General features: G+C 37.4%; 1 protein-coding gene across 1 annotated transcript; it reads left to right on the plus strand.

Annotated features, from left to right (window-relative positions):
• The first annotated feature begins 10577 nt into the window (after positions 1-10577).
• Positions 10578-11395, plus strand: LOC122734598 (60S ribosomal protein L29-like). Its single transcript, XM_043975540.1, has one exon. The coding sequence runs from the start codon at positions 10608-10610 to the stop codon at positions 11274-11276; it is 669 nt and encodes a 222-aa protein (XP_043831475.1). The 5' UTR covers positions 10578-10607; the 3' UTR covers positions 11277-11395.
• Positions 11396-12277: the final 882 nt, after the last annotated feature.

A 12277-nucleotide genomic window follows, 5' to 3' on the forward strand; every position in this document is an offset into this window, starting at 1 on the left:
CTCAGACACTTACTGGATAACTTATCATGGACAAGTAGCTTATGCTCCGTTTGCCTTGGTCTCCTCAACTAAAAGATTGAGATAATATTAGTATCAACCAAGAGTGCTGTTTTGAGTATCAAAAGAGATAATATTTGTATTCCTTTAGCCTTAGTCTTCTGAGCTAAAGAAACCTAAAGGACAATTTAAATGCTTATTAAGGTTACAAAGAAAACTAAAACAAAGACACACCTAACTTGCTTATGACTCATCCTTAATATACTGCTTCCATCATACTCCACCCCTTTTGTGGCACAGTCCTTAGGAACTTGGTCTAAGTCTTGGAGAGACCTAAGTCTTTTCAGGTCTTTGCACAACTTAGCTATCTTTAGGGCTTGTAACTGGGTATTTTGTCCTTCCACTCTAAAGAAAGCTACAATTAAATGGGAATTTATATATATGTATGTATGTGTTTAAGTGCATATATATGTACAAGTATACATGGATATATAGTATGGATATACACAAATAGCTGAGTATACATATATATGTGTGCATAGATATAAATATGCATATATAATGGACACATATTATGTGTCTTATGTACATATATGTAAGACTGTGCTATACATACACACACATATGTGTGTGTGTGTGTTTGTATACACACACACATACATTTTTTTTTTCCCACTTGTTATTGCTTTCTCTGGAAGTGGATAGTTTCAACCTTCATAGGTATGAATCTCTCCATGCTTTGTTTTGTTTTGTTTTGTTTTCTAAATCAACTAGCTCATTATTTCCTACACAACAGTATTCCAAAATATTCACAATATTCACATGCTATGTGAGAAATTGTCGATGAAAGATTTTTTTTTTACCAATTTTCTGAATTCCTTCTATTCTTGGCTATGTTGGATTTATTTGTACAAGAATGGGTTTTTCTAATTTAAAAATTTTAAATAATTGAAATTATCCATTTTACACTGCAACAATTCTCTTGCCTCATGATATGTTGAAATATTTTCCTTGATCTGTGCTCCAGAGTAGTTTAATTGTGAGATATTTCACATTCTCCTGTCATTTTGTCATTCTTTTGATTTTGTTTTATTATTTCTTGGTGTCTTATATCATCATTAGCTTCCCCTAGCCTGATACCAGTTTTCAAGGAATCATTTTCTTTATTAAGTTTTTTAAGTTAGTTGATTTTGTTTTCATTAATTTTATTTTCCTGGATGGCTCTTTTTTTCTATTTTTTCCTCAATTTCCCTAACTTTATTTTTAAAGTCCTTTTTAAGTTTTTCCAAGAACACTTTTTGCATTTGGGACCATTTTAATATTTCTCCTTGGAAAAAGAGTGGCTTTTTTAGTCACTTATCTTCCTCTGAATATGAACCCAGATCATCTCTATCCCCATGGTAGCTTTTTATACTCATATGCTTTTTCTTCTTCTTTGCTCATTTTTTCTAAGCTATATCTTAATTTCTAATTAATGTTAAAGTTGTGCTCTGTTTCCAGCAAGGACAGGGGAAGGGGGTGTCACTGTTCCAAACTTCAGACTTTTTCACACTGTTGTTTTCAAAGCTCATTGTGGAAGTTTAAAAGTTTTCAATATTTCCAAATTGATGTGATCTGGGGAGAAATGTGGGTAACCATTCTTTTGTCTGGGTTCTGGTCCTTATCCAGAAAGGGCCCCTGATCCCTCAGACCATCAAGCATACTACTTGTCAGGATAATTGCTCCTTTCATACTAGAAGCAATCTTGCTCCTCAGGGCCCCTGCTTCTTTTGAATCAGAAGAATTACTCTTCCTCAGAGTCCCTGATCCCTTGTGATAAAAAATTATACTGCTCCTCAGATTCCTTGACCTGTTTGTTACCAGAAGTGGGTATAGGCAATAGACTTGTGAAATATTATTGAGTTCTACACCCAGCTCTAGCACAGGAGGACCCACAGTGTGATCTTTATTTTTAAAAATATTTTATTTTTCCCCAATTATATGTTACAATAATGTTTACCTTTGGGGTTTTTTCTTTGTTTTTAGTTCCAAATTCTCTCTCACCCTCTCCATCCTTGCCCTCTCACCATCCCTGAAATGATAAACAATCCTATTTATGACCAGTTGTCCAATCCAATTATTATCTCTGGTGAGAGAACTTTTGAAGTTGCTGCTACTGCTGTCACCATCAAGTTCTACCATTGGTGCTGCATCCACAGTTGTCTTTGGATCAGCCCCCACCCCCCACCCCAGTGATACAAACCTCCCCATACAACATTCTAATCTGTCCTGGTCTGGAAGAATTCCTCAGCCTCATCTTTTTTTGGCTTTACCACTTCAGAATTTTATTTGAAACATTATTTTGAAATTGTTTGTAGAGGAATGTTGGAGAACTCAGCTGTTGTTTCCTCTAATCTGCTATCCCAAGAAGTCCATTTGTAATTTCTCAAATGATTTTTGACTGACTGATTTTGCTGGCATTATTTAGATATACTAGGGGCACAGTATCTTCTCATAGTTCTAAAAATCATAGAGTCACTTTTCTTGGCTATTCCACAATAGCTGATAATGTCAAGAACTGCCATACAAAATGGTAGGATTTATAATCTGCCCTGTGAATGAAAGATTATATCTACCAGTATAACTGCTATGTGGGAAAGGCATGTTCTTTTAGTTGAAATGTATTGAAATTGTCCAAGATTCTGTAAGTTCTGTCAATCTGCCCTTCTGGTTAACATAATACAAATTAGCCCACCTGGACTCTGAGGCTATTGACTGCAGGCCCAGTACCATAACTAAACTGAGAACCCTATGCTCAACTAAATCAACTTTGTATCATTGATGAATATTTTGTTGAATTTGCTTCCTTTTATTTAGATAACCAAATCTCCCTTAAAAATACTAACTATTCCTTGTTTGTCATTTCATGGCAATCTGAAATCTAACCTACTGTTGGGCTAAATTGAGTGAAAACTTTCCTATATCATTTCAGTAGCCATACTCTCCAATGCAAAAAAAAAAAATGCATTTTGCTATCAATCATGCCCTACTGAGTAAACCATTATCTCTTGACATCTGAAATTTAAAAACCTACTGTCCAGGCTAAGAATGTTCACTTATGAAAAGATATGTTTGAATATTTCAAAATTTCAAATCATCCATCTATGCCCAAGGAAAGAGACAGAAAATAAATGAGGAAAACAGAGTCTTCCTTAAGCCAATATATGTGTTTTATGTTATAAGAAAATGATCATCATCTTATCATTTTCTCAAGAAAGGGGAGGGCATCTGAGTCCTCAGGTTCACTAAGGCCTTTTACTGAGATATAGAGGGAAACAGAGAAACAGACAGAGACAAAAAAAAAGAATGAAAGAAAGAAAGAAAGAAAGAAAGAAAGAAAGAAAGAAAGAAAGAAAGAAAGAAAGAAAGAAAGAAAGAAAGAAAGAAAGAAAAAAGAAAGGAAGGAAGGAAGGAAGGAAGGAAGGAAGGAAGGAAGGAAGGAAGGAAGGAAGGAAGGAAGGAAGGAAGAAAGGAGAGAAAGAAATAAGGAAAGGAAATGTAAATTTACATTTAAAAGTATAGAAAAAGAAGCAGAGTTACAGAAAGATTGAAGGAATTATAGTTCAAAGTACCATAGTGAGATAAAATTAACTTTTTTTAACCTAATGCAATCTATGAGGTAGAGCCAAGATAGCAGAGGAAAGGCAGCAACTTGCTTTAGCTCTCCCCAAAACCCGTCTAAATACCTTTAAATAATAAAGGCAATTCCAGGAGCAGCAGAACCCACAGAAAGACAGGGTAAAATACTTTTCCAACTAAAGTCAACTTAGAAGGTTGGCAGGAAAGGTCTATCACACCATGGTGAGATTGGAGCACAGTCCAGCAAAAGCTATGTCAGCACAGACCAGGCCCTAGCAAAATAACAGCAAACCTTGGAAGTCATTGAAACAGCAGAAGCAGCTGATATTTCCAAAGCCATCAGTCCATAAATGGTAATGGGGTTGAACAATGGGTCAGAAGGAGATTACAGGGTTGTCTTTGCTAGACTGAGGCAAGATTCCGTTACTTTGTCTATTCTCAGATCTAGGTCACAGTCCTTTGTGGCATTTCCAGGGAGAAGAGGAGCACTAGCATGTTGGAGCTTGTGGTTCTGGTGGAGCAGAGATCCTCATAACAGTTCCAGGGTAGACAAGAGTGCTTGTGGTCACTCACAGACAGGAGACTAGTAAACACACCTCTCCTTAGATCATACCACCTTAGAAGAACTGAAAACTTACATACAAGTCCCTAAAAGTTTTTCTGAAAATAACTGAACAAAACCCTTGAAGCTTGGGACAGTATGTCTTCCACCCTGGAAGCAGAGCCCTACTTTAACAAAGAGTTAATAATCAAAAAACAGGATAGGAAAATGAGCAAAAAACAGAAAAAAAATGACCATAGAAAGTTATTATGGTGACAAGGAAGATAAAAACACATCCTCAGAAGGAGCAAAGAAAGCCACTGTTCCTACATCTAAAGCCTCCAAGAAAATTATGAATTGATCTCAGGTCAAGGAAGAGTTCAAAAAGAATTTTGAAAATCAAGTAAAAGAGGTAGAGGAAAAACTGGGAAGAGAAATGAGGGTAATGCAAGAAAATCATTGGGGGGGGGGAAGAATCAACAGTGTGACAAAGGAGACAGAAAAATGTACTGAAGAAAAAAAAATTCCTTAAAAAATGGAATTGGCCAGAAGGAGAAGGAGGCAAACAAATTAACTGAAGAAAATAATTCCTTAAAAATTAAAATTGAGCAAGTGGAAGATAGCAACTTTATGAGAAATCAAGAAACAATCAAATAAAATCAAAAGAATGAAAAAAATAGAATACAATGTGAAATATCTCATTAGAAAAACAATGGACCTAAAAATAAATCCAGGAGAGATAATTTTAAAATTACTTGACTTCATGAAAGCCATGATCAAAAATAGAGCCTAGATATCATCTTTCAAGAAAGCATCAAGGAAAATTATCCTGATATTCTAGAACCAGAGGCTAAAATAGAAATTAAATGAATCCACCAATCACCTCCTGAAAGAACTCCCAAAATAAAAATTGCCAGGAATATTAGAGAAAAATTCCAGAGGTCCCAGGTCGAGGAGAAAATATTACAAGCCGTGATAAAGATACAATTCAAATACCATAGAGCCATAGTTAGGAATAACACAAGATTTACTCGCTTCTAAATTAAAGGACTAGAGGGCTGGGAATAGAATATTTTGGAGGGCAAAGTAACTGAGATTACAAACAAGAAACACCTATGCAGCAAAACTGAATATAATCCTTCAATCCTTCAGGGGAAAAATGGGCATTCAAAGAAAAAAAAGACTTTCATTTATTCTTGATGAAAAGGCCAGAGCTGAATAGGAAATTTGACTTTGAAATACAAGACTTGAGAAGCAAAAAAGGTAAACAGGAAGGGAAAATAATAAGGGACTTAATAAGGTTAAATTGTTTATATTCCTACATGATGATACTTGTAACTTCTAAGAGTCACAAACAAACAAACAAACAAACAAACAAAAAATCCTTTTAGAGGGAGAGAAAGATGTGGGAGAAGAGGGGGACTGAATGAACTTTACACTTTTCACAATTGGCTCAAAGAGGAAATAACATACATACACAGCTTTGTAGAAAAATCCTTCTTACTCTACAGGGAAGTAGGACAGACAGGGGATAAGAGAAAGGGGGGGTGTGATAAAAGCAGAGTAGATTGAAAGGAAGTAGTCAGAAGCAAAATATTTTAGAGGATGGACAGAGTGAAATGTTAGAGAATAGAAAAAGTGGGGGTGGGGTAGGGAAGGAAGGATGAAGGGAAATAGTTAGCAATAGTAAGTGTGAAAAAATATTTAAAGCAAATTTCTCTGAATATGTTATTCCCCAATTGATAAATGATCAAAAATATGAATAGTTTTCAGATGAAGTAATCAAAATTATCTATAGCCATAGAGAAAAAAATGTTCTAATTCACTATTGGAGAGATGCAAATCAAAAGAATTCTGGGTACTACTTCATACCTATTAGATTAACCAATAGGACAGAAGAGAAATATGACAAATATTGGATGTTATGTGAGGGAAATGAGACATTAATGAACTGTTGGTGAAGTTGTATACTGATTGAACCATTCTGTAGGGCAATTTGGGACCATGTCCAAAGGGCTATAAAACCATGCATATTCTTTGATCTAGAAATATCAGTACTAAGTTTTCATTCCAAAAAAATATTAAGAAAACAAAAAAGAAAAGGACCTATATGTGTAAAAATATTTTTAGTAGCTCTTTTCTGGTGGCAAAGAACTAGAAATTGAGGGGATGCCTATGAACTGGAAAATGGCTGAACAAATTGTGGAATATTATTATGTTATAAGAAATTCTGGGAAGGATGATTTCAGATAAATCTGAAAAGACTTATGTGAGCTGATGCAAAGTGAAATGTACTGGGTACAAAGTAACAGTAAATTAGGAGAGAAAGGAATAGTGTACCTATCAGATCTTTGGAAAGGAGAACAGTTTTTGACCAAACAAGAGATAGAGTATATTATAAAATGCAAAATGGATGATTTTGATTATATTAAATTAAAAAATTTTTGTACAAACAGAAGCAATGCATCCAAAATTGGAAGGGAGGCAGAAAGCTGGGAAACAATTTTTGAGGCCAGTGCTTCTGATAAAGGCCTCATCTCTAAAATATATATGGAATTAAATCAAATTTATAAGAATCCAAGTCATTCCCCAATTGAGAAATGGTCAAAGGATATGAACAGGCAGTTTTCTGATGAAGAAACCAAAGCTATCTATTCCCATATGAAAAAATGCTCTAAATCTCTAATGATTAGAGAGATGCAAATTAAAACAACTCTGAGGTACCACCTGACACCTATCAGATTGGCTCAAATGACAAAAAAGGAAGATAATAAATGTTGGAGAGGCTGTGGGAAAATTGGAACACTAATGCATTGTTGGTGGAGCTGTGAGCTGATCCAACCATTCTGGAGAGCAATTTGGAATTATGCCCAAAGGGCTATAAAGCTGTGCATACCCTTTGACCCAGCAATTCCACTTTTAGGTCTTTTGCCCAAAGAAATCATGGAAGGGGGAAAGGGACCCACATGTACAAAAATATTTATAGCTGCTTTTTATGTGGTAGCAAGGAATTGGAAGTTGAGGGGGTGCCCATCAATTGGGGAATGGCAGGACAAGTTGGGGTATAGGAATACAATGGAATACTATTGTGCTGTAAGAAATGATGAGCAGGAAGAGTTCAGAGAAACCTGGAGGGTCTTATGTGAGCTGATGATGAGTGAGATGAGCAGAACCAGAAGAACATTGTACACAGTATCATCAACATTGAGTGTTGACCTACTGTGATGGACTATATTCTTCTCACCAATGCAATGGTACAGAAGAGTTCCAGGGAACTCATGATAGAAGAGGATCTCCAAATCCAAGAAAAAAAAAGAAAGAAAGAACTGTGGAGTATAGATGCTGATTGAACCATATTATTTCTTTTGTTTTGGGTGCTGTTATTTTTTTTTTCTATTTTGAGGTTTTGCATCACTGCTCTGATTCTTTCTCTTGTAACAGGATTAATGCAGAAATAGGATTAATATTATTATGTGTATATATATATATGTGTGTGTATATATGTATATTTATATGTATATGTATAGAGATATATAGATATAACCTATATCAGATTACCTGCTGTCTAGGGGAGGGGGGAGGGAGGGGAGGGAGGGAGAAAATCTGAAATTGTAAAGCTTCTATAAACAAAAGTTGAGAACTATCTTTACATGTAACGGAAAAAATAAAATACCTTATACATAAAAAAAGAAAGATAATATCCTATGAAAGAACTCTGAAGGACTTACGATGAAAAATGCTATTCATAACCACAATAAAAACTGATGGTGTCTGAATACAGATTTTCAAGCATATTTTTATTTTATTTTGTTCTTGTGTGTTTTTTGGTCTGTTTTCTTTTACAAGATGACTACTATGGAAATGTTTTGCATGACAACACATGTATAACTTATAGTGAATTGCTTGCCTTCTCAATGTGGGGGAAGGGAAAAAGGGAGGGAGAGAATTTGGAACTCCAAAGTTTTTTTTTTTTAAATGAATGTTAAAAATTCTGTTTACATTTAATTAGGAGAAAATAAAATAATAAATAAACTGCTAGAATCCACTATTACCCTCCCTATAACTGGGTTCCACTTTTCTATATATTACACAAAAACCACCAGTAGAGGATCAATCACTATATTTTAGGTGCCTCTTCCAGTTCCTTGATTCTCAGCAAAGATCATTTATTTTCTTTGTTAAATAGTTTTTTTATTTGATCTTTTTGTCCAATTACATGTAAATAGAGTTTGCAATGTTCATTTTTATAAGATTTTGAGTTCTGAATTTTTAACCCTCTCTCCCTGTTCTCCATTCTCCCCAAGCTAGCAAGCAATCTGATTTACATTATACATTACAGTTGTGTTCAATATATATCCAAATTAGTCATGTTGTAAGAGAAGAATCAGAACAAAAAGGACATAATTTTTTACAGTAATTAAATAAATAGGAGTCTCTGGATTCAAGAGGATTTCTAATTTAGGGAATAAGAGATATAGGCAAACATCTGTTATATGAAGCAGAATATGATACATTCAAAGGAAAGGTACAAACAAAATTGTTGTTGTTTGTTGTATTCAAAGAGAACTGTGACATCAGCAGGATATCATGACTTGTACTGAATTGGATTTAAGTGAGGGAGGGCTATGCAAGTTCACCAACCTCATTCTCTCCTTCAGAGCCATCTGGGTAAAGTGGCAAGATACATATCAGGATGACTGGAGATGTTCCTGGATGTTTAAGGCAATTAGAGTTAAGTGAGCTGTCCAGGGTCACATAACTAGTAAGTGTCTGAGCTGAGATTTGTACTCAGGTACTCTTGACTCCAGGGCCAGTGCTTTATCCACTGAGCCCCTTAGGTATCCCACAAACAAAATATTTGAGAAATAAAAGTAAAAGAAAATCTGTAGGTATATGTGTATTGGAAGGGGTAGAGAATAAAGATTGGGGATGCCCTTTCTGTTGTTGTTATTGTTATTGAGTTTTTTCACTTATTTCCAATTCTCTATGACCCCACCTGCTGTTTTCTTGGCAAAGGTACTGGGATGTTTTGTCATTTTCTTCTCTAGCTTATTTTACAGATAAGGAACTGATGCAAACAGGGTTAAATGACCTGTCTAGGGTTACATAGCTTGTAAGTGACTGAAGTCAGATTCGAACTTAAATCCTCCTCATTCCACGGCAGGTCTAACTTCTTAAACTATGGGTTTTGACTCCATATTGGATCACGTACTGAAGGTGGGGGTTGTGAAAAATTTTACAAAGGCAATAAGTTTTTATGTGTCTGTTTTGTCATTGTACATACCTGGGATCACATAAAAATTTCTCAGGAGAAAAGAAGTCGAGTGGAAAACATTTAAGAAGTCCTGCTGAGTAGATGGCGGAGAGGAAGCAGCAAGCTACCTGAGCTCTCCTTCTGTTCCCTCAAAACGAACATTAAATCAAGCCTCTGGACGGATTCTGAAACTATAGAACCTGCAAAGAGACAGAGAGACACAGTCCTCCAACCAGAGATAATTTAGAAGACTTCAGGAAAAGGTCAGTCTGACTCGGGCAAAAGGGAGGCGCAGCGCAGGGCAGCAACCCAGCGCCGAGGGGGTCGGGGCAAGTCAGCAGGAGCTGCGGGCCACAGCTGAACAACTGAGGCTCCCGGAACCTGGTTCAAAAATCTGGTGGCCAAGAAGGACAGTGGAAAAACCTACCTGCACGGGCCGAGAGGGCCACGAACGGCAGGATCAGACGCCGGGGTCTGGCGCCTGGCTGGCCGAGCACAATCAGACAGGAAGTGCAGGGCGGGGGATCTCCACACACCATAAAGGCCTCAGAGTAAAAGCCTGGTCACACAGCACCTATACACCTGCACAAGAAGCCCAAAACAGGGACCCTGGTGCCCCCAGAGCAGACCTCAACTTAAAGAATAATAAATAGGCTGCAATAATGAGTAAGAAGCAAAAAAGAGCCCTCTCCATTGAGAGCTTCTGTATCAATAGGGAAGAAGCCAACACAAACTCAGATGAGGACAATGGCCTCAAATTGGCTACACCTGAAGCCTCACAAGGGAAGGTGAATTGGTCGCAAGAACAAAAAGCCTTCCTGGAAGAGCTCAAAAAGGATTTTAAAAATCAATTGCAAGAGGTAGAAGAAAAAATGGGGAGAGAAATGAAAGCAAAACAAAAAAACTATGAAAAAAGAATCAGCAGCTTGGAAAAGGAAGCTGAAGAAAACAAAGCCTTAAAAAATTCATTTGGCCAAATGGAAAAAAAGCTGCATAATCTCACTGAAGAAAACAATACCTTAAAAAATTCACTTGACCAAATGGAAAAAAAGGTGCATAATCTCACTGAAGAAAATAATACCTTAAAAAATTCACTTAGCCAAATGGAAAAAAAGGTGCATAATCTCACTGAAGAAAACAATGCCTTAAAAATTAAAGTGGGGTGGAGTGCCTGTTAGCGCAGGCTGCGGTGTAAAGATGGCTAAGTCTAAGAACCATACCACCCACAACCAGTCAAGAAAGTGGCACAGAAATGGCATCAAGAAACCTAGGTCACAGAGATACGAGTCTCTGAAAGGGGTTGACCCCAAGTTTCTGAGAAACATGCGCTTTGCAAAGAAACACAACAAGAAGGGACTAAAGAAGATGCAGGCCAACAATGCCAAAGCCATCAAGGCCCGAGCAGAAGCCATCAAAGCCCTGAGCACCAAGGTCTCCAAGGCCAAGCTCCTCAGGCACAAGATGCCCAAGATCCCCAAGGCCGGTGCCCGGCGTGCTGGCCTCAAGATGGCCACCAAGCGTCCAGGCCCTAGGGTAGGCATCAAACGCCCAGGCCCCAAGATCACAAAGCCTGCCTCTAAGGTTGCCAGGACCACTGACCCCAAGGCTGCCAAGTCTGCCGACAAGGTCAGTAAATCTGATCCCAAGGCTGCCAAGTCCGGCCCCAAGGCTGCCAAGTCCGGCCCCAAGGCTGCCAAGTCCGGCCCCAAGGCAGCCAAATTCGGCCCCAAGGCAGCCAAGTCCGGCCCCAAGGCAGCCAAGTCCGATCCCAAGGCTGCTAAGCCCGATCCCAAGGCTGCTAAGCCTGCTGAGTCCAAACCCAAAGATGCTGAGGCTCAAGCTGCAAGTCCCAAGCCTTCAAAATAGATGCTTCATTCAGGACAGAAGGACTTGTTTAAACCCTCAAAACACCCATTTTTCTCAACTTGTATGGTTATTCACTGTTTTGTACAAATAAAGGAAATGGTGAGTCATCAAAAAAAAAATTAAAGTGGGACAGTTGGAAGATAAGGAATCCATGAGACACCAAGAATCAGTCAAGCAGAATAAAAAAAATGAAAAAATAGAAGAAAATGTGAAATAACTCATTGGAAAGACAACTGATCTGGAAAACAGATCGAGGAGAGACAATTTGAGAATCATTGGACTGCCTGAAAGTCATGACCAGAAGAAGAATCTAGACACCATATTCCAGGAAATTATTAAGGAGAACTGCCCTGATATCATAGAATCAGAGGATAAAATCATCATTGAAAGAATCCACCGATCACCTCCTGAAAGAGACCCCAAAAGGAAAACTCCAAGGAATATTGTAGCCAAATTCCAGAATTATCAGGTGAAGGAGAAAATACTCCAAGAAGCCAGAAAGAAGCAATTTAAATATCATGGAGCCACAGTCAGGATTGCTCAGGACCTGGCAGCTTCAACATTAAAGGACCGCAAGGCTTGGAATATGATATTCCGGAAAGCAAAGGAGCTTGGATTGCAGCCGAGAATCTATTACCCAGCAAAAATATGCATTTTCTTTCAGGGGAAAAGATGGACATTTAATGACATTGGGGACTTTCAATCTTTCCTGGTGAAAAGATCAGAACTGAATAGAAAATTTGATCTCAACATACAAGACTCAAGAGAAGTTTAAAAAGGTAAACAGAGGGGAAAAAAAAAAGTTACCCTATTAGGTTAAACTGTTTATATCTCTACACAGGAAGATAATACTCATAACTCTTAAGAATTGTAAATGTATTTGGGCAGAGAGAAGGACTTTATATAGAGGGTATAAATATAAATTGTCTTTGATGTGATGATACAAAAGAATTAAGGGGATAAAAAGGGAGTCTATGGGGAGGAGAGGAAAGGGGAGGTGG

The sequence above is a fragment of the Dromiciops gliroides genome, chromosome 1 (genome assembly GCF_019393635.1).
Source record: "Dromiciops gliroides isolate mDroGli1 chromosome 1, mDroGli1.pri, whole genome shotgun sequence".
NCBI lineage: Eukaryota > Metazoa > Chordata > Mammalia > Microbiotheria > Microbiotheriidae > Dromiciops > Dromiciops gliroides.